At 44.3% G+C, this 22,670-nt stretch overlaps 1 protein-coding gene across 3 annotated transcripts in view; it reads right to left on the bottom strand.

Moving 5' to 3' along the window:
• Positions 1–21,294, bottom strand: part of CRK (CRK proto-oncogene, adaptor protein) — a 29,697-nt gene extending 8,403 nt beyond the window's left edge. Inside the window, exons 1-2 of one of the 3 annotated variants that reach the window (XM_024127641.3) lie at positions 20,911–21,294; positions 9,816–10,351 (exon numbers count right to left, since the gene is read on the bottom strand). In XM_024127641.3, coding sequence (XP_023983409.2) covers positions 9,816–10,351; positions 20,911–21,151 — 777 coding nt within the window. In that variant the 5' untranslated portion in view covers positions 21,152–21,294. Of the gene's footprint in view, positions 1–9,815; positions 10,352–17,080; positions 17,589–20,910 lie in introns of those variants that run through there. The other 2 variants (XM_024127642.3, XM_055090439.1) reach the window with 2 other exon arrangements.
• Positions 21,295–22,670: the final 1,376 nt, after the last annotated feature.

The raw sequence follows: 22,670 nt of genomic DNA, 5'->3' as shown, positions 1-22,670 counted from the left end.
CGGCATGTGGGATCTTCCCGGACCGGGGCACGAACACGTGTCCCCTGCATCGGCAGGAGGACTCTCAACCACTGTGCCACCAGGGAAGCCCTTTATTATGTTTTATCCAGCTTTTCTAGGTGTTTTGTAAAAGATGGTTCTTCAGGATACCTCCTTAAGCCCACCATTCTACTTGATACCAAAATCTAGGTTTAAACACCTCTCTTTTACTGTAAGATTGCCATTATTCTTTTTTTTTTTTTTTTTTTTTTTTGCGGTACGCAGGCCTCTCACTGTTGTGGCCTCTCCCGTAGCAGAGCACAGGCTCCGGACGCACAGGCTCAGCGGCCATGGCTCACGGGCCCAGCCGTTCCACGGCATATGGGATCTTCCCGGACCGGGGCACGAACCCGCGTCCCCTGCATCGGCAGGCGGACTCTCAACCACTGCGCCACGAGAGACGCCCATATTGCCATTATTCTTAAGCATTCAAAGTGTTGCCTCAAATCACATCCCAAAGAGCTCTAAGTGACGGGTAGGTAGAAATGTGGACCACCCACCCCCTTGCTGTTAATCAGTACCACAAAACCACACTAGCTTCTCCACAAACGGGGCAAAACCTGCTGATCTGCCCTCAGGGCTTTGTCCTTCAGAGTTCGAAGGGAGAAATGAGTCGGGGCTCCCATACGGCAAGATGTTACTGGGGGGATGAATGAAGTGCAAATTAGTCCTTTGGACAACATCAGAGTCTGATATCATACAACATCTCTGATGTATACACTCTCTTGGTTCTACCCTACAGAGAAGGGCTCAGGAAAAGCACACCATTTTCTAGAATCCAAAATCTTTTTTTACAGTTGCTTAGGTTCTTGGCAGAGAAGTCCAACCACCAAACAGTGGGGAAAAAAAGCTGTGTCATGACTGAAACTATTCTGATTTTTAAATGGATAAAAGAAGAAAGTTGTAAGTGGTTAATAGGTTAATTAATCTGCCCAAAGCAGTCTTGAAGTACAAATACTTTGAGGAAGACCTTATTAAAATTAAATACCCTATGTATAATACCCTATGGGTTCTTTCTTCCATAATATTCAAAGCACATGGGGACTCTTACGGTCAAGAACAGACAAGTCCCAAAGGCAACATGACTATCCTTTAGAACACATGAGGCCCTCGAGCTCCAACAGGGTGGAAGAAAGGGTAGCTGTCGAGCCTGGGCCTGAGTGCAGGAGGGGATGGGGCAGTCTAGGAACATGGTGCTCCACTAAGTCCAGTTCTTTCTCCAAGTCAGAAATGAAACCATAATTTGTGCTCCCCTTACCGTTAAGCAACAACACTCTGAAGCAGAATTCCCCAAGGCCAGACCAGAGGATGCATAGAGGTTTGAAGCTTGGTGTACTACTTCAAAGACAAAGAAAGCAAAACTGAATACTTGCCCCAGAAATGTTACAATTTTAAGACTCAAAGGAATGTACTAATCAGTGAGTGCAGTAATAACTATAGCTCTAACACTACTTATTTCAAAATTCAAGTTATAGATGGAAAAAAAAAATCCTCATCTGCATACTAATGAAAAAGAAAGAACTTATAATGGACCTAAAGCACTATGAAGCAGTTAACCTTTCCTTTTATGAGGCAGACCTCACTAGCACCTTGTAAAGGAGAGAGAGTGATGATTCTTTCACCAAGGTACTATTTTAGTGTCCAGTCAGTTCCTAGCCTCTCAACCATATACCACATCCTCAGGAGCAAGTGTGCAAGTAAATTATGGCACCATCTGTAAAGAGGACTGAATGTGGTTACTTCAGTTTCTTCACTCCCAGGGAACTTGAGGAACACACTGGTTTCTTCCCTAGCTCTGTGTAGTTCCCAAGGTCAATCATGATCTTGGTACAGATTAGTCAAACCTAGAATTGATCTACAAGCCCCCGCCACCAAAAAAAAAAAAAAAAAAAAAAAAGAATTGATCCAGGAGCAAAAGATTACCCAGTTCACCTTCACCAGTGAGTTCCAGTGATAATGAGAAAGAAACTGGAGCCCAAATGGCATTAAACAGGAGACATCAGGGAGCTGTGTGACCTAATCAGCTGGTGTAACCCCAGGTGACTGCTTTTCTAGTTTGCCTTCTAACATGAAAGGCATCAACAGTTGCCAACGTTCCTTTGATCCAGATTTCCTGCACGATTCCAGTGAGCTCAGGGCAGGAAACACACATAACTTCATATAAAGAAAACCAGGGAAACCAAGTACAGAGATGGAGTACAGGAACCTTGTTTTCAAATATTTTTCAAACACACCAAGAACACATTTAGTAAATATTTCAAGATTTGACTGAAGGAGGAAAAAAAGGTAAGAAAACTACAGCAATCTAAGACAGGGGTCAGCAAACCATGGCCCATAAGCCACAACCAGATTGCTGCCCCCTCCGTAAATAGTTTTATTGGAACACAGCAAGCTCATTTGTTGTTTTTCTACGACTGCTTTCTAGCTACAATGGCAAAGTGACAGAGGCCAGATGGCCTATAAAGTCCTTTACAGAAAGTTTGTGGACCCTTGATCTAAGGAATAGGTGATGTTTAGGGTCCATCTAAAATCTTTCAAATGAGTGAAGACAAAGTGACGACAATTCAGCCTTAATGATTCACTTGCCTCAGAGATGGACTGAAATGGGCATGGCTCATACTGGTGGAAAGTTGCAGGTCTTTGAGATTTAACTGGTAGGTAGGCTTCCTGGTGTAAAGCAAAAGCACCACACTGAAGACAGGTCTTACCCTGATTCTAGTCCAAGTCAGAAAAGATTTTCTATAGTTCAACAACTGATAACGACTGCAACTAAGTTCCCCATCCCCTTGGTGAGAGGTGGAGAGATGACCACAAAGAGCAGGTACATTTTAGCTCAACATAAAGAATTTTCTAAGAACTAGTCCAGTGAACTAGACCTGAGGTTCCCAAACTGTACAGTGTCAGAGGCACTGCAGCAAATTCAGAGGGGTGCTCCAAGTATTTTAAATTTTTGAGGGAAACACAGCAAATACTTGACATCTGTTACACCATGTGAACTACCAGCTCGAGGCAGTTAAAAATTCTGACATCAGATTATACTACATCCCTTTCAAAGATGTCATATCTTTGTAAAGCTGGGTTTTGGCAGTTGCTAGGATAAAAATCAAGTACCTCATGAAAATTAAGTGTAGAACAGGAAATGAAGGTGGCAATGTTCCATATGATCCCAAGGTTTGAGAAACTGAGGTGTACACATCTCATTAGTTAAATAACTTATTTTATTAAAACAAAAATATTATTTTCTTCCAATTATTTTTATTATTTTTTTCAAGTGGGTACTAAGTTATTAAGATATAAATATTTAAGCTGTTTGAACCTACTGACTTAATAAATGGAACTGTTAAGTATTTCATTTGGCCTGGAACATTGTAAAATATTACTGAAACACTATGGGTTCTATGATCCAAGAAAGTTTGGAACCTCTAGACTACACTGTTGTGGATGATAGAGAGCTCCCCAAAAGTAGAGATAATTCAAATACATGTTTAAAAATCATCTGGGGGCGGAGGGGCTGAGAGATAGGGATACGGGATTAAGAAGGTACAAATTATTATGTACAAAATAAGCTACAAGGAGGACTTCCCTGGCAGTCCAGTGGTTGGTACTCTGTGTTTCCACTGCAGTGGATGCAGGTTCAATCCCAGGTCAGGGAACTCAGATCCCACATGCCATGCGGCGCGGCCAAAAAAACCCAAAAAAACAACAAACAAAAATCAAAAATAAACTATCAAAAAAAAAAAAAAAAAAAACCTACAAGGATATATTTCCAACACAGGGAACATAGCCAATATTTTCTAATAACTATAAATGGAGTATAACCTTTAAAAATTGTGAATCACTCTGTTGTACACCTGTAACTTACATAATATGGTACATCAACTATACTTTAATTTAAAAAATTATTTTAATTTATCTCTAAGGGTACCAGAGGGCCTGCCTTCAATGTCCAAGAAGCTGGATTAGTTACTTCCAAACTCTCTTCCCATTGAGCTACCGTAATCTGAAATGAAGAAGTCCAAAAAGGATGGAAGGAGAGGGAAAGTAGACGTCTGTCTCAATGAACAATACAGAAATCTACAGCTACAATTCCAGAAAAAGACAAACTGAACACAGCCAAGACCTGTCACTCAGATTCTTATACTTTCTAATCTCATTTCTTCTCTCTGGATCACAGGGAAAATTAAGGTCTTCACTCCGCTTTTCCATACATAAGTCAAAAGGCCTAAATAACTTAGGTTTCACAGAGTTCCACATGGGGAGATGTAGAGTTGATGTAGTCACTGCTGCATATAATGAGGGACCCAAAGCACTTTACACCATCCCTTATCTGTGCCCTGAAGGACAGGTCCATGCCTAAGTCCACCTGAGAAGCTCCTTGGTTACTCAGAAGTCTTATCTACCAAAGGCAAGATGCCAGAAAAATGGAAGTTACATGATTAGTACCTTTAAAAATAATGAGGGGGTCTTCCCTGAAGGTGCAGTGGCTAAGAATCCACCTGCCAGGGCTTCCCTGGTGGCGTAGTGGTTGAGAGTCCGCCTGCCAATGCAGGGGACGCGGGTTCACGCCCCAGTCCGGGAGGATCCCACATGCCGCGGAGCGGCTGGGCCCGTGAGCCATGGCCGCTGAGCCTGCGCGTCCGGAGCCTGTGCTCCACAACGGGAGAGGCCTGCGTACCGAAAAGAAAAAGAATCCACCTGCCAATGCTGGGGACATGGGTTCGAGCCCTGGTCCGGGAAGATCACACATGCCGTGGAGCAACTAAGCCTGTGTGCCACAACTACTGTGCCTGCCTCCGTGCCTAGAGCCCGTGCTCTGCAACAAGAGAAGCCACCACAATGAGAAGCCCGTGCACCGCGAGGACCCAATGCAGCCATAAATAAATAAATAAATAAAAATTTTAAAATAAATAAATAAATAAAAATAAAGATAATGTCAGGGGGGCTTCCCTGGTGGAGCAGTGGTTAAGAATCCACCTGCCAATGCAGGGGACAGGGTTCGATCCCTGGTCCGGGAAGATCCCACATGCCGCAGAGCAGCTAAGCCCATGCGCCACAACTACTGAGCCTGCGCTCGAGAGCCCGCGAGCCACAACTACTTAGCCTGCATGCCAGAAGCCACCGCAAGGAGAAGCCTGCACACCACAATGAAGAGTAGCCCCCGCACACTGCAACCGCGTGCAACAAGGAAGACTCAATGCAGCCAAAAATAAATAAATAAATAAATTTATTTAAAAAGATAATGTGGGCTTCCCTGGTGGCGCAGTGGTTGAGAGTCCACCTGCCGATGCAGGGGACACGGGTTCGTGCCCCGGTCCAGGAAGATCCCACATGCCGCAGAGCAGCTGGGCCCGTGAGCCATGGCCGCTGAGCCTGCACGTGAGGGACTTCCTTGTTGGTCCAGTGGTTAAAAATCCGTCTTGTGGGCTTCCCCAGTGGCACAGTGGTTGAGAACCCGCCTGCCAATGCAGGGGACACGGGTTCTATCCCTGGCCCGGGAAGATCCCACATGCCGTGGAGCAACTAAGCTCGTGTGCCACAACTACTGAGCCTGTGCTCTAGAGCCTGTGAGCCACAACTACTGAACCCGCATACTGCAACTACTGAAGCCTACGCGCCTAGAGCCCGTGCTCCACAATGCGGGAAGCCACTGCAATGAGAAGCCCACGCGCTACGATGAAGAGTAGCCCCCGCTAGCCGCAACTAGAGAAAGCCCGCAACGAAGACCCAACACAGCCATAAATAAATAAATAAATAAATAAATAAATAAATAAATTTTTAAAAAGGAATAAAAAGAATCCATCTTGCAATGCAGGAGACGTCAGTTAGATCCCTGGTCGGGGAACTAAGATCCCACATGCCACAGGGCAATTAAGCCCGAGTGCCACAACTAGAGAGCCTAAGTGCCACAACTACAGAGCCCACGCGCTCTGGAGCCCACCCGCCACAACTAGAGAAAAGCCCGCACGCCTCAACGAAGATCTCGCATGCCACAACTAAGACCCAATGCAGCCGATAAATAAATAAATATTCAAAAAAAGAAAAAAAAAAGATAATGTGATTATTCTGGACAGTCTACAGAGGCATAAAATAAACTTTAACACCTGCAATTTACAAGATAAATTCACTATTCAAGTTCCCATGGAGCCATAAGCATAAAACAAAAACCAATCAAATCAAAATCTTAGATCAGCAGCGGAGCAACTAAGCCCGTGCGCCACAACTACTGAGCCTGCGCGCTGCAACTACTGAAGCCCACGCACCTAGAGCCCCGGCTCCGCAACAAGAGAAGCCACCACAATGAGAAGACCGTGCACCATAATGAAGAGTAGCCCCTGCTTGCCACAACTAGAGAAAGCCCATAAGCAGCAACGAAGACTCAACGCAGCCAAAAAAATAAATAAATAAAAAATAAACTTCCTTAAAAAAAAAAAAAAATCTTAGATCACATCTAAGATCAAAAAACTAAAAGGTGCCTCTGCACTGTTCTAGTGTTACTTCCAGTGTTTCTTCTTCAAAACACTCAGCATATCTACATTTGTTTAAAATCTGTCTTCATTAGAAGCTCCGGATGGAAGAGATGGTGTCTTCCTGGTTCAGTTATATTCCCCCAGAATTACAGTGGGCAGAGGAATACCCCTGCTTTAGTTGTTAGCTAGAATTAATCCCTTCTTTCCAACAGGCTTCATTCCTACTAGAGAAATCTGATGGGTAGGAAAAGAGGAAATAGGCATTAACTTATATTCTACTGGAGGACTCTGTTCACAGCAAATATACCATGCAGGAAACATCCATCTGTAAGATGAGGCTAGGTGGATTTTGAACAATTTTTTTAATTTATTTTTTTAAGTACAGAAACCCTCTGTACTTAAAAAATCTTAGAGAGACCCTGATATATAACACAGTGAAAAACAGAGTTGCTTTAGTTAAAGCAAGAGAGGGAACCCAGAACCCTGCATCCTCACCTACCTCCTGGGAAATGTTAGGGCACTGTGGAGCAGTCTGAACCCTATTATGTCTAGGGTTCTGCCCATTCTAAAATGCAATGATTCTAATTTATCAATTTCAAGTTAACTGTAAGACTCCACTAAAACATGCCTAGCTCATCTACAAATCTAAATTTATAGTGGGTCAAATATAGCAATGAATGTTTTTCTTATCAAAATGCTACAGTCAGAAAGCCAGAGTCTCCTAATCTTACCTCCTAGCCTCATCTCAATAGGGATGAGGCATCAGCTCCTATGAAAAACCAGAGATGGGAAAGAAAAACTGCCTCCCTGCATAGAGAATACAACTGAGGATATGCTGTCAGTGAAACCACACAAAACTTACACTGAGGAGGGCAGCATCACTGTTCTAAAACAAAAAGAATCACAGATTGAATCTGGGTATGGTTGAAAAGGCACCAAGGTAGATCTGGGTTCCTCATATCTCCACCTCCAACTAGTTTAAACAACCCATTCGATTTGTCTCAACATAAGTTTTTTTAATACAACGAATAAGGACATCTAAGGTCTTTTCCAGCTCTAGATTTCTATGATGCTAAACTAACATCACGTTTTTTAAGTACATACAGTGTTTTAAAGCTATTATTTGGGGTATTTGTTCTAACTTGAAAGACGCTATCTTCATCTATCAACATATGTGGCTCAAAACTAATAACCAATCAAAAAAGAAAACTTACTGAAATCATAAACTAGTCTTCCACTTTAGTTTTTATTTTGCAAGATTTAGGTTTCACAGTAGCAGAACAGCTCAACCATCTTTGAGCACTAAAGCCTCTAATCAAGGCAGGCATCATTCAAAACAATTCTGGTGGGACTTCCCTGGTGGCACAGTGGTTAAGAATCCACCTGCCAAAGCAGGGGACACGGGTTCGATCCCTGGTCCGGGAAGATCCCACATGCCGCAGAGTGACTAAGCCCACGCGCCACAACTACTGAGCCTGAGCTCTACAGCCTGCGTGCCACAACTACTGAAGCCCACACACCTAGAGCCCGTGCTCCGCAACAAGAGAAGCCACCACAATGAGAAGCCCACGCACCGCAACAAAGAGTCGCCCCCGCTCGCCGCAACTAGAAGAAGCCCGCGCACAGCAGCAAAGATCCAACGCAGCCAAAAAATAAACAATTCTGGTATTCCCTCGTGGTCCAGTGGTTAGGACTTGGCGCTTTCACTGCAGTGGGCCCGGGTTCAATCCCTGGTCGAGGAACTAAGATCCTGCAAGCCACACAGTGCAGCCAAAAGACAAAACAAAACAAAACAATTCTCGTTGAGAAAGGAATTGCAAATGGAAGCAAAATTAATCTGATAACTATTCTCTCCTGGGTGTCAGCTGGCTTGTTCCAAGAACGCTATTTTCACACTCCAGCCCAGTGCTAACAGAGTTTGCAATAAATGTCAAGAGTCACAACTGTCATGTGCACAGCACCGTGTTGGTTGTTGCCATCATCTGAACTTAAATGAAAACATGAGGCTAGAAACTTGTTTTCCTTATCCTCCAAAGTGGTGTGACCTAGACAACATACATTTCATTTCTCATCAAAACCAGGACACAATTATTTTAAATCACAACAGGATCTCTTAAAAACACACATTTTTCAGTCAAACCTGTAAGACCTAACTAACCCTCCTTTGCATCCATTATTCAGAATGTAAAAGAAAAATTTCAAATCCAGTAACGTCAGAGACTACTTCAAATAAATTCCAGCTCACTGTACAGGCTAATACTCCCACTTAAAGGGCAGCTCCCCCGCCTCAGTGTATAAACATGACCCAAAGGAAACAAAATTTAGAGATTTCAGTTTACAAGAATATACTTTTGCACCTTCTCTGCTAACTTGTACTCACAAAACTTCAGCCTGTGCTTATGAAATTTACTACTTACATTCAAGTTACCGTATCTGAAAGGCTCTGAAAGATGGGAAAGCATGCTACTTCTACACTAGCTTTTATGCTGAACCACTAGCTCTGCATAACTCAGAAAGGAAGAAGAAAAGAAGGGAGGGAGGGAAGGAGAAAGAGAGGAGATAAGGGACAAAGCTGTGAGTGCTAACGACAGGAATAAATACAATGCAATGGTTGGCGAGAGATGGGCTACCAAGGATAGCTATTCACCCGTAAAAGGCAAAACTTTATTCCTCAGGAGGAACTGGCTTCTTGTCTACAAAATGCATTAAACAACAAAGACCAAGGAAACCTGCTGCTCCTGGGAATTAATACTTTTGGGTATGTATCTCTTCATACCTATACACTCTACTGTTCCTCCCGAATTACTTGATGAATACAATCAATCAATGGTAAGAAGCCCCAAACCCCCTAAAGTAAAAACATTCTATTTTTATAAGAAAATCAGCTTAAGTATTTTGATAGACACCACTTATTGTACTCAAATCTGTGTGAGCCCACCTTGTTTTAGATAACGATAAACAGAAAGAAAGAAACAGATTAGAACATAGAAGATGAGAAAAAATATTTTAGGTTAATTCCTGTGAATTCAGGTAGTGTTATTAAAGTAGTCAAAGTATGGTTTAGTAGATCAATCAGAACATTCAGTTATACAGTTTTAAGCTTAGTCATTCCAAAATAGGTTTTCTATAAAAAAGAGAAAACCCAACATTGAATGCCAAAATCAGTACTTAATGGTAAAGTACCATTCGACATCTATAACAACATCACAATGCTGTTGCTTGTATTCAGCATTCCTACAAAGCTCTAAGAGGTCTGAAAGGGAGACCCTGTAGCAGATCTCTTCTTTCTACATTTTGCACATTATGTACCTCCAAAGCCAAGGCTGTCTTGTCGTAGGCATTAGGGACTCGCTTCTGGATTACCCTGGCATAAATGGGCCCATTCTGGAGGTTAGGGAGCGGAGTGTTGACGCTGGGTTGGGCATAGGGCCCGGGCTCCGGCCCACCCAGTGGCTGTGGGTGGGAACCCTCCTGGTTACCTCCAATCAGAGCCGATACTGAGGCGGAGGCAGGTCTATACTTCTCGACGTAAGGGACTGGAATCATCCCCCTCTTGCCTTCGCTGTCCTCCGCATTCCACCACTGCTCTTCAGGCTTATCCCGGATTCTCAGGATGTCTCCTTTCTTAAAGGGAAGATCTTCTTCATCATTCCCATTAAAGTCAAAGAGGGCTCGTACATACTCTGCCTCCTCCTGCCTGAGAATCACTCCACTACCCTGCCTGGATCTGGAAACTGGTTCTATCAATGTTGTAGTGTCCAAATAGTGTATTTTGTAGAATTCCAGTAAAGCAGGCAATGAATCAAATTCTTGATCTCCTATTCGGAGTCTGGAGGGGCTCACCCCTGGAAAAAAACAGAGCAGGGTATTATTTAAAGATGTATTATACTGGAGATGCAATGTAGATTTTAAGCATTTCCCAAACACACTTAGTCAATATTTAATCAGAAAGAAAGAAAGAAACAAACAAACAAACAAAAAACCTGTCTAGAATAAATAACTGCTTCTCCTAACAGTAAACTAAAATCATACTTTGTAGCTCAAACATTCCCTGGGAAGAAAGATGCCTATCACCACCTGCAGCAGAGTCAGAAGGCTATGATAGACCAACCACGCCAGTCATGACATGCTCTCATACTGGATCAAAGACAGAGCAACATGGAGACTTCTTGTTCATTCTCCCCAAGTGTTCTGTTGCTATTCCATTTACAGGGTACAAACGGTTCAAGGCTGTGTTACAATCTTCTTTTCAACCTCAGGAAATGTAGCAAGCTCTCCTTTTTCATAAGCCCCAGGAGCTATCCCAGGAAGAGGTGGGGAGAGCTTGGTATCTACAGCAGGATCATACATTCGTATCTTCACATCTAGAATGCACAATTCCTAATAAGAAAAAGTTTTAGACTATCTTTTAAATCTACAATGACCTCAATCTCACTTCTGACAACTAAAAAGAAAAACTAAGAAGCTAACTGCTTGAAAATCAACTCATAAGATCTTCACTTAAATAAAACATGGAAACTGGACTGTTCCCTTAGAAACAAACAGGTCTTGAAAAAAGGTAAACAAGGATGCTCAGGAAAATAAAGAAGTGTTAAAATCCTCAAACTGATGACACACTGAGGGTCCAAGAGAAAGGACCTATTAGGAATGCTTAAAATTCACATGACACAAACGTGTGAGGCCTTTGACACAGGGCATACTTTAAACTGCATTCCCTCCCTATCCTGAGACTCTAGAATTGAAGGATAATAAATGAATGTATTTTGCTTCAAATAAGAAACAAAGTTTCTAATGAGGAATACAAACCTTTAACTTGCACTCTGCTAATCACCCAAAATATCAATATCTTAATTGGATTCTTTACTATTTGGTTTCCTGATAAAGGAATGCATAGCTCTACAGAACACTGTTTTTCATGGAGTTTACTTTTTAATCAGCCTTAACCTTGCCACAGGACACTCTTATAATCCACTGAGTTACAACCTCCCAGGTTTTTTACATAGGTAAATGCACACACACACACACACGTTATAAATAGCTCTACAGAACACTGTTTTTCATGGAGTTTACTTTTTAATCAGCCTTAACCTTGCCACAGGACACTCTTATAATCCACTGAGTTACAACCTCCCAGGTTTTTTACATAGGTAAATGCACACACACACACACACACACACACACACACACACACACACACACGTTATAAATACATTTTTATAACTAGAGTACTATCATTTTATACCTTGCCCCTTTTCCTACTGTAAAATAAAAATGTTTTACTTTATACAATATACAATATTGTATGTTTATACAATATTCTATTATATAATATTTATATAATAAAAATTTCCCCATATTCTTCAAGAATATGACTTTTAATGGCTATAAAATATTCCCAACTTTTCACTATTGCAAACAATGCTGTTATAAGTGTTTTTGTTCTGGTCTACTAATGAACATTTTTATTACTTCCTTATGATAAACTCCTTGAAATGCAATTGCTGGATCAAAGGGTAAGAACATTAAGGTTTAGGGACTTCTCTGGCAGTCCAGTGGTTGAGACTTCACCTTCCAATGCAGGGGGTTTGGGTTCGATCCCAGGTCGGGGAGCTAAGATCCCACATGCATCGTGGCCAAAAAACCAAAACATAAAACAGAAGCAATACTGTAACAAATTCAATAAAGACTTTAAAACTGGTCCACATCAAAAAGAAAAACAAAAACAAAAACATTAAGAACATTAAGGTTGGACTTCCCTGGTGGCACAGCGGTTAAGAATCCGCCTGCCAATGCAGGGGACACGGGTTCGAGCCCTGGTCCGGGAAGATTCCACATGCCACGGAGCAACTAAGCCAGCGTGCCACAACTACTGAGCCTGCACTCTAAAGCCCAAGCGCCACACCTACTGAGCCCACAGGGCGCACCTACTGAAGCCCGTGCGCCTAGAGCCCGTGCTCCGCAACAAGAAAAGCCACCGCAATGAGAAGCCCGCACACCACAACGAAGAGTAGCCCCTGCTCACCGCAATTAGAAAGCCTGCCTCAGCACGGCAGCAAAGACCCAACGCAGCCTAAATAAATAAATAAATAAATAAGTTTTTAAAAATAATAACATTAAGGTTTATGTTGCCAAACTGTCCTCCAAAAAGTTTGTATAGTTTTACACTCCCACCAGTAGTTTATGAATTCCCATTTCCCCCATATCCTTGCCAAACAGCAGGGATATCTCTTGTTAACTATCATCTTTGATTGCTTGATGTTTTTCATGTTTATTGACTATTTGTACTTCTTTTCTGAAAGTTACTTGTTCGATTCCTTTGTTAAGGAAAACAGCCAATCTACCCTCTCCACTCCTATTAAGACTAGCCCACCCATCTAAAACCCTTTGCTATTAATGCTGTGAAACAGGAACATTGTGGTAGCCCAGCTGTCTAAAACACTTCGCCACTCTAAAAAAATGAGACCAAATTATTTCGTTCAATGTTAGAAGAAAACATTTCTTCCAGAAAGACCAGAAAAAGTACATTTAAAATTCTCTACTGGAGACAGGTGAAGAGATAAACTTTGGAAGTTAATCAAAAGTCCTCAATACAGAATGAGTACTGATGAGTGCCTTCTCTTTTCACCCAAATGAAAGAAAGATCAAGACACAATTGAGAGGACAGATGCACATTTCTTACATTGCAAAAGTCCATCTGTGGAATTCATGGCTGTAAACTAAAACAAGTTAATAGCTCACATTCAATAATGTTGGCTGTCTCTCCAACTCAAGATGTTGAAATACATGCCCAAACCCAGGACTGTCCATCTATGGCAAACACTCACCAGACACCGGCATAATGCAACCTAATAGTTCCAAGTACAGGACTGGAGAGATGATTTTGTTTATGACCATACCAGAGCATGGTGGTGCTATATTCTGGAGTTTCTCTTCACTAAAGCAGATCACTGATGGGCAATTATTCCTATTCAAGTCTGGTAAACGAGATGCATGGCTATCTCACCTATCAACGCTAGGCTACAGTGAACTTTCAGGTCTGTGGACCTATGTTAAGGACAGGGTCAGTGTGAGCTCCAAGAAGACCTACTTAGCACTGCGTGGTCAAGAAAGCCTCCAGGGCAAAGTGGTAGGGAGAACCTTCACACCAGCAGAGCACCCCAGCTTAGAAAATGGTCCTGATGACACCTGGGAAGAAAAGCTCCCTTGCTAGAGTTTACCCAACTACATTCCAAGGTACAACAGCTAATATGGTTTTCACTAGTCACCCTTTTGGGACAGTGGTTGGCAGACTGTACGTGCTTATTAAGTGTTAGATATTATTCTTTTTTTTAATATTTTAATTTATTTACTTACTTACTTCTTTATTTTGGCTGCACTGAGTCTTATTTGCGGCACGCAGGATCTTAGTTGCAGCATGTGGGATCTAGTTCCCCAACCGGGGATCAAACCCGGGCCCCCTGCATTGGGGGCATGGAGTCTTACCCACTGGACCACCAGGGAAGTCCCATGTTAGATATTATTCTTAATGAACATAACTCTGAAGTGAGGAAAAGTTAAATCAAAATCTGTTCCCAGGGCTTCCCTGGTGGCGCAGTGGTTGAGAGTCCGCCTGCCGATGCAGGGGACACGGGTTCGTGCCCCGGTCCGGGAAGATCCCACATGCCGCGGAGCGGCTGGGCCCGTGAGCCATGGCCGCTGAGCCTGCGCGTCCGGAGCCTGTGCTCCGCAACGGGAGAGGCCACAACAGTGAGAGGCCCGCGTACCGCAAAAAAAAAAAAAAAAAAAAAAAAAGAAAGAAAAAAAAATCTGTTCCCAGCTTTGAGAAACTCACAGCGTAGTTGGGGATACCAGCATACACAGTGTGGTTCGTAAGCAAGGAGTGTAGCAGCATGTGTTAGGAAGACATTATTTTTTTCCCCTGGCTTTCACTTCCAACTGGAGACATGCTCTTACAAAAAACAGTGGCAACAACAGATTATGTTCTAAGATACAACAAAATCACAATAAAAGAGCAGCTCTTTCTGTTCCTCAACAGTTTTTTTTTTTTTTTTTGGCCACACTGTGCGGCTTGGGGGTCTTAGTTCCCCAACCAGGGATCACACCAGGGATTGAACCCAGGCCCCCAGCTGTGAAAGCTCCAAGTCCTAACCACTGGACGGTCAGGGAAGTCCCCTGAATGCTTCTAAGGTACTCTTTTCATTCTAAGATGGCAACTACTCCCTTTCATCTAGTTATGGTTTGTCCAATTACTGTACTATCCCAGGTGAAATGTGTTTTGGTTTTTTTTTGGGGGGGGGTGTGGGGGCGTGGGATAGGGTTTAGAAGAACAAATAAGACCACTAAGCCAAGTCCCCTAAAAAGATCAGTGTGAGAATTCTGAAAACAAAAACTGTCCATTCATCTGCCAGAAAAGTAGCAGGTTGGTTCAATTCATTTCTTACTCAAATGCTTCATGATGTGAACTGGGCCCACTATTTTTTTTTGTTTGATTTTTGCTTGGCAATTCCAACAGACACAAAAATACAAGGAAAACACCAAGTGAAAATTTACCTATAAATTCTTTACCTTTCCTTTTTTTAAAACAAAGTATGTGTATATATATATGTTTTTTTTGGCGGGGGGGTTGGCCACGCCGAGCGGCTTATGGGATCTTGGTTCCCCAACCAGGGATCAAACCCAGGCCCAGGGCAATGAAAGCATGGAGTCCTAACTACTGAACTGCCAGGGAATGCCCTCTTTTCCTATTCTAACGACACTGTAATTATCCCATAGAGGAATACCTGTTTTTGTGTACTGCTGCAGCAGTTAGAGTTCGATATATGGGGCAATCAAGCTGTGCTGACCCAGAAGAAGAGAAGGAGGGGAAACAGAACATACATAAGTCCCAGATAAGCCCAAACCTTACCACAGCTATGCGTTCTGGTTCCTTTTCCCTAGTTCACCTCCTTCCAACCACAAACAGCCAAAGGCAGGAAATAGAAGGGCGGGAAAGGAAGGAGATACAGTCAGTCAGTCTAGAGAACAGAACAACAGAGTTCTCATAGCTGGGACTTGGAAAACCTCACTGACTTATTCTACATTAAACGTGTGCTGGATTCTGAATGTGCAGTTATGAAAACAATCAGAAATCAAAATCAATGCAGTCAGAAGTATCTTTTAACCAAAAGAGTTGTACATGCTCAACTCATTACTTCTAAGCATTTCAGCCCTCAAGTTACATCAGTTTTTACAAGACCACTCTCTGGAGGTTTTATGAAGAACACCCAAGAGCTCTGTGGGCTAAACAGGCCAGGTCACTTCTGGCATGGGCACCACCACAGTGGCTCCATCATCAGCCTCTCAGTCTCACAGCACTTCCTCTTCTTTCCTTTCCTCTTTAATTCTCATTCCCTCCTTCTCCTCTGCCTATGCTATTTATAGAGGCTGCTTAAAATAGCATAAGCACTCTCACTACCTGTCCAACACAAAGGGCTAACAAGGCCACTGACTTCCATTTGAGAAAGTATACTTAAAAAAAAAAAAAAAAAAAGGTCATGAAGAACCTAGGGGCAGGGACAGGAATAAAGACGCAGACCTACTAGAGCATGGACTTGAGGATATGGGGAGGGGGAAGGGTAAGCGGGGACAAAGTGAGAGAGTGGCATGGAGGATAGGGAGGGTGGGAGGGGATATGGGGATATATGTATACACATAGCTGATTCACTTTGTTATACAGCAGCAACTAACACAACAATGTAAAGCAATTATACGCCAATAAAGATGTTTAAAAAAAAAGAAAGTATACTTAAGACGTATCAAGATGTACAGTTTCCTAAGCAAATAGAACTTCCTAAAAATGGTGGATGTCAGCATGGTATACTTTGCAGATTCAGACTGACTAGGTTTGATGAATTCTATCTCTGCTATTTCCTAGCTATATTAGCTGTTATTTAACTTCTCACGGGGCCTAATTCCTAACTAATAAAGTTCCTGAAAGTAGCTGGTATATTATAGGTGCCCAATAAAAAGCAAATCAGTTTAACACACACCCCCAAACCTCGGAATTCCTTTAGAAATTTTCAATTCATCCCCAAATCCAGAGTTTGCTGCACTGTTTCCCAGAGAAGCTTCCACAGAATCTCAAGATGCTTCTCAAAAAGTTCCGTGGTCAAATTGGTTTGAAAGACCCAGTATCCAATACCTGCCTCTCTCAGAGTCATAATTTGACATGAGCATAGTGAAGGCTTGGAGAAGTTCTGCAATAAATAAACCCACCTCCTTTTACCAAGGAATTTTTTTTTTTTGGTCTAAAACCTTTAAGTAACTCACTGAAGAACTTCTCCAGAACCAATGAATGGAGGGATACTCTGATATTAAAGAGCAAATCATGAGGACCAGATTTGAGAACTACAAGGATGAGGTAAACAAATGAAACAGATGAAGGTACAAAAAGGCAGCAGTAAATAACGGGCAGTCCCCTAGGATCTCCAGAAGTGGCTTGGCCCAGCAACACCTTGAAGAGGCAGTACAAACAGTTATCACCCTAGCTTCTACCCCCACCCCCAAAACAAGGCAAGTTTTTATGCTCCACTCACCCACTAGAGCAACAGGTGGGAGGCTCTGGGTTGAGCAGGTGACGGCAGGCGCCATCCTATTTCCATGTACCGGATCCAAGGTTCTTTCACGCTTCTTGATGCACCCCACCCCCCTCCACCCAGCACTCACTCCTTCAGACATGCTGTAAGCCTCTCAAAGCTGAGAACAGTTTCCCACCTTGCTTCAACTCTTCCCTCTCAACCACATAGATTAATATACCTAATGCTTACGGAGTACTTACTATATGCCAGTTCCATTCCTAATACACTAAAACTCATTGAATCCTCGAAACAACCCTATGAGATCAGTATTACTATTTCCCCTCTTTCACAGATAAGGAAACTGAGGCAGAGAGAAGTTAAAGAACCTGCCCAAAGTTATATGAGTAGTAAGCAGCAGGTAAGGAAGGTTCAAACCCAGGCTTCAGAGCAAAAGCTTATAACTACTTTCCCAACTCATATTTACTCAGTTTTATTGATTGTCTACTGGACAAGGTCTAGTAAAACCTCATGTTGCAAGAGGAAAAAACTAGTGGATCCATCAAAGTCTTCCCAAGAGGTACAGCTGACAGAGTACGACCAGTAGAGTTGACCAAGCCCTGTCCTATGGCACAGTCAGGTCACTTCCAGGCAATGGCAGCACTGGTAGCCTGTGGGAGCTAAACGCTTAAGTTAAAAACAGGTTCACTGATGTGGACTTCCCTGGTGGTCCAGTGGTTAAGACTCCACGCTCCCAATGCAGGAGGTCCGGGTTCGATCCCTGGTCAGGTTAGATCCCACATGCCACAACTAAAGATCCTGCATGCCGCAACTAAGACCCAGCGCAGCCAAAGAAATAAATAAATTAAATATTTAAAAAAACAAAACAAAAAAACACCAAACAGGTTCACTGGAAAAGGTTGAGAATACCTGGTCTATTTTGTCCCTATGCCTCTAAAATCTATACCTAAGCCATTCCATACAAATTCATCCTCTACATTATCTCTACAAAATACACTATATAATCCTAAACAAAAAGCTCATTTCCCATATTCAATCTGCCAAATAAGGTTATTAAAAGCCTTTTTGTCACCAACTTCAGATAGCAGATGTGTATTCTCTGAACACTAAAGCCCGTTTCTTCTTGTCATTCTTTCCTTTTGGTCTTTAAACAGAACCTGGGACCCAGGGCAGAGACAAAAGTGTTGAGTCCTCAAAGTGCACTGTGGGATCTCAAAAGAAAACTGGCTTTGACAGAAAGGAGTACAGTGTAATAGTGTCAGCTCTCGGGTCACAATTCCTAGGTTCAAATTCTGGCGCAGTCATTTACTAGCTGTGTGACTTTGGGCAATTTACTTTATCTCTGACTCTCAGTTTCCTCATCTATAAAATGGAAATATTTTAATAAGTGGAGATCATAGTACTTTCCTCACTAGATTGTTATAGACAGTAAATGAGACAAGGCACATAAAGTATTCAGCAAAGTGCCTGGCACAGAACAACCAGTCAATAAATGTTAGCTATTAATATTGTATATGCCTTTATAAAATTCAAGAAATTCTTCTGTGTGGTTTCAAAAGAAAAAGAGCTGGATGGGGGAGGGGGAGAACACAGATTAAGTAGTTTTTATAAAGACAGCAACTGAATCAATTGCCCTATGTGGAAAATAGGGTACATGGCAGAAAGAAAAATGACCACAATGCCCATGAACTTTCCACACCCCATGCACAAACTTTAGCAATCCTCACCTTCTCTCTTGGGCCAAGGATCTGACCGCATATCTGTTATGAAAAGGTGGAGCTCAATATTAAGGTAAGAGCTGAGATTAAAGTCGTAACACCAAGATGTGGGGAAAGCTCAAATAAAACTGCCTGCTGCTATTTCCACATTCTGCAACCAACAAAACACATACACAAAATGTTGAGAATTGAGTTTCAGGGACCGTTTGCCATCATGTCACTGCACAGTAATGCAAAACCCTAGACACCATGAAGGTGGTAAAAAGTAGAACATATTTGATTTAGGGTAAATACAAAAATATTCCCGTCTCATGTTATAATGCTATTAAACCAACCGGACTGAGAAAGACCTCAGATAACTTGTGGGCTTAAATATCTCCGTGCTTGGGACTTCCCTGGTGGCACAGTGGTTAAGTACCCGCCTGCCAATGCAGGGGACATGGGTATGAGCCCTGGCCTGGGAAGATCCCACATGCTGCAGAGCAGCTAAGCCCATGCGCCACAACTACTGAGCCTGCGCTCTAGAACCCATGAGACACAAGTAGTGAGCCCACGTGCCACAACTACTGAAGCCCGCACGCCTACAGCTGGTGCTCCAGAACAAGAGAAGCCACCACAATGAGAAGCCCGTGCACCGCAACGAAGAGTAGCCCCTGCTCACTGCGACTAGAGAAAGCCCGCACACAGCAACGAAGACCCAACACAGCCAAAAACAAACAAACAAATAAATAAATAAATTTATTAAAAAGAAAAAAGAAAAAAAGTTAAAAAAAATATCCCCACTCTCTTTTTAAAATTGGTATGTGTTAACAACAAAGAGACTACCCCATCTCCCCCTTTCTGGCCAGAGTGAATAAATCTAAATGAGGACTCTCCTAAAAGGGCAAGTCTGCAAAGCCTGGTTCAGGAGCCTCCTAATTCACAGGAGATTGGCCTGGATCTCGTCTCAGCTGGTCAGGACGAAATTGCTTCAACTTCGGAACAGTGAGAAGGTGCTAAGACTCTTGGTGCTGTTACACAAATAGCAACCTCAGAATTACTCTGTACCTCACAAATCTCAAGTACTAAGTGCCTAAATCTCCTTAATACTCCCCAAACAACTCCAATGGCATGGGTAAGAGAGTCACACCTCAATCTTTAGCAAGGAAGATCCGGAGCAGATAATTTAAATTCTCAGAGAATCAGCTCAGCAGGGTCCGTCCCCAACATCTAAGAAGACTCAGGCCACAGCCCTCAAAGTTACTGAACAAGGAGAGGCCCTGGAGTACAAGACTGACAATGCTGAGGTCCAAGAAAAAAATGAAGTTCCATTCACTTTCAGGGAAAGGATTGTCTCCACTGTCTTATTTCTGAATTATTTCCTGAAAAAAAATCTTTCCTCCACTAATCGCTTTGAAAACTAGAACCCCTCATTGTGGAGGACAGTCTCTGGACGCTAAGATCTCTTGGACACAGTCAGCCGGTCATCAGCTTATTCTGGGCTGGTCACAGAGGGCTTTCTTTTATAACCAAGGCACTTAGCTCACCACCTTCGTCCTCCGCGGGGGAAGAGGACGGTAAAAGTATTTTGGAAAAATGCCCAAGAAAGGAAAAAGCTGACCGGTTTCCTGAGGGTGTCTCCATCCCTCCCGGCCAGTATGTGGTGACTTCCTACCAAAGGCCACCAGGGGAGTATGGCCAAACCCGGCTCTCCAACACCGCAGGAAATGTTTCAAGCCTAAAAAGCCACTTGTAGGATTATCGGATTCATTCCGGGCACCGCTGCCAAGTGATGCCCCCGCAGTGCCAACATCCCCCTCAGCTCTTTTGTCCCCACGTTGCTCGGCCCTGCTCGGGCGCTAGCCCCACCCTGGGGCCGAAGCAGTTCCCCTTCCCCTGGGCTGTCCTCCCAAGTCACACCCAGAGGCCTGGGTCAGCGGCTCCTCCTCCCCCACACACTCCCGCTCGTCCGTGGGAGCGAGCCCCGGCAGCTGGCTGTCCCCCGGCCACGGTCACTCCGGCCCTCTGCCTACGTCCCTAGTGGGGGTCAGCTCTCGAGGAGCAGCCGGCCAGGCTGGGGAGTTACGCGGCCCTCACCCCCGCCCGGGGCCTCCCGTCCCGTCCGTCCCTCACCGGGCGGAGGCTGGGCGGGCGACGGTGGCACCGGCGGGCGCGGGCCGCTGCTGTTGATGATGTAGTGGGAGACGCGCGAGTTCTCGGAGACGCTGAGCACATAGTCCCCGGGGCTGGTGCTCGAGTCCCGCACCAGGAACACCCCGTGCCGCTGGCCCTGCAACAGCGCCACCGCCTCCTGCCGACTCAGCCGCCCCCAGTACCAGCTACTCCGCTCCTCCGAGTCGAAGTTGCCCGCCATGGCCGCCTCCGCGCCTACACGCTGGGCCGCCGCCGCCGCCGCCGCGCGCGCCCCTCCAGCCCCGGCGCCCGCCGCCCAGCGGACCGGCTCGGGTCTCAGCTTCACAGCAGCGCCCGAAATGGCGGCGGAGGCCGCGGGCCTTCCCCACCGGAAATGACGCGCTCCCTGCCCCTGGGAGGATGCCGGGAAGGGGACCGCGGCCCGCCATTGGGAGAAGGGCAAGGCACCGCTCTTGCGCGCACTGCGCATGCGGCCTCTTGGGCGTCGCCGCGTGGCGGGGACCGGGACTGCAGAGGGTGGAGAGGCGGAGTCTAGGGCCGAGGGGCGGGGCCTCAGCTACCAGTCCACTGTTGGCCACGCGGCTCTTCGCTCCTCCGGGTTTCAAGTTCCTGGAAGGCCCAGGCTTCTAGGCAGCAACTAGGAGACAAAATTAGAGTAGAAAACGTGTTGTAGCCCCAGGGCCTGAGTTCCCTGAGACAGTCGTTTTCTGATGGTTCCTCCAGCTTCTCCCCAGGCCTGCTAAAGTTCTTGTTTTCATTGATTCATTCAGCAAACAGTTGACCACATTTGTCCTGCTGGTGCAAAGGTCATCAAGGCTGGGCCCTTTCCTCACCGAATTCTCAGACCAGTAGGAGGAGCCAGGAAACAGTCAATGACAAAGGAATGACAAGTGATACGATGGGGAAGGGACAAGGGGCTCTAGGAACACAGAGCAGGGCCCCCTAATCCACTCTGTAGAGGAATCCAAGAGGGCTTCCAAGAGGAGGTGGCTTGAGCTGAATATTGAATGGCAATCGGGGAAGAGCATTCAAGAGAAAGAACAGAGTGTGCCAAGCCAGGTGGAAGTATGGAGTTCTCCTCTCCGTTGAGGCTCACAGTCATCTGCCCAGATTCTCTAAACTCTAATTGTGGTCATGGGTATCCTCTGCTCTCCCTGCCGTCAAGATCATTTCTATCTCTGCATCCCATATCTATAACTGTATTCCTGTGACAGCCTGCTCACTGGTGTTCTATACTCTTGCTGCCTCTAATCGCATAGCACACATCTGCCAGTTTGCACTTTCTAAATTATAGCTCTGAGTCTGCTGCTACCCTGTGGAAAACTTTTAACAGTCTCCAGGTGTTAGAGCTCCCAGTTTATCTCACAGTATGAAACCAGGCCACAGTCTCATCTTCACCGCTCCTACATGAATCCTGTGTTTCTTCTTTCTGGAATACCCTTCACTCCTTTTGGGATCTCAAACTCAAATGCCTCCCCTTTCCTGACCATCACATCACTCCCTCTCTGCATCTACAGCACAATGTCCATATTATCTCTCTTAGAGTTCTTACCTGTTATACTGTAATCCTTCATTTACAGGTCTGCATTCCATGCTAGATCTCCTCAAAGGCCAGGCATCTAGTGTAGGACACACTCCATAATCATTTCATAATAACAGCTAACAGAGATTCCCTGGTGATGCAGTGGTTAAGAATCCGCCCGCCAGTGCGGGGGGCACGGGTTCGAGCCCTGGTACAG

The sequence above is a fragment of the Physeter macrocephalus genome, chromosome 14 (genome assembly GCF_002837175.3).
Source record: "Physeter macrocephalus isolate SW-GA chromosome 14, ASM283717v5, whole genome shotgun sequence".
Taxonomy (NCBI): Eukaryota; Metazoa; Chordata; class Mammalia; order Artiodactyla; family Physeteridae; genus Physeter; species Physeter macrocephalus.
Note: the sequence above shows the minus strand (reverse complement) of the source record. Positions and strands in the feature narration are given on the sequence as shown.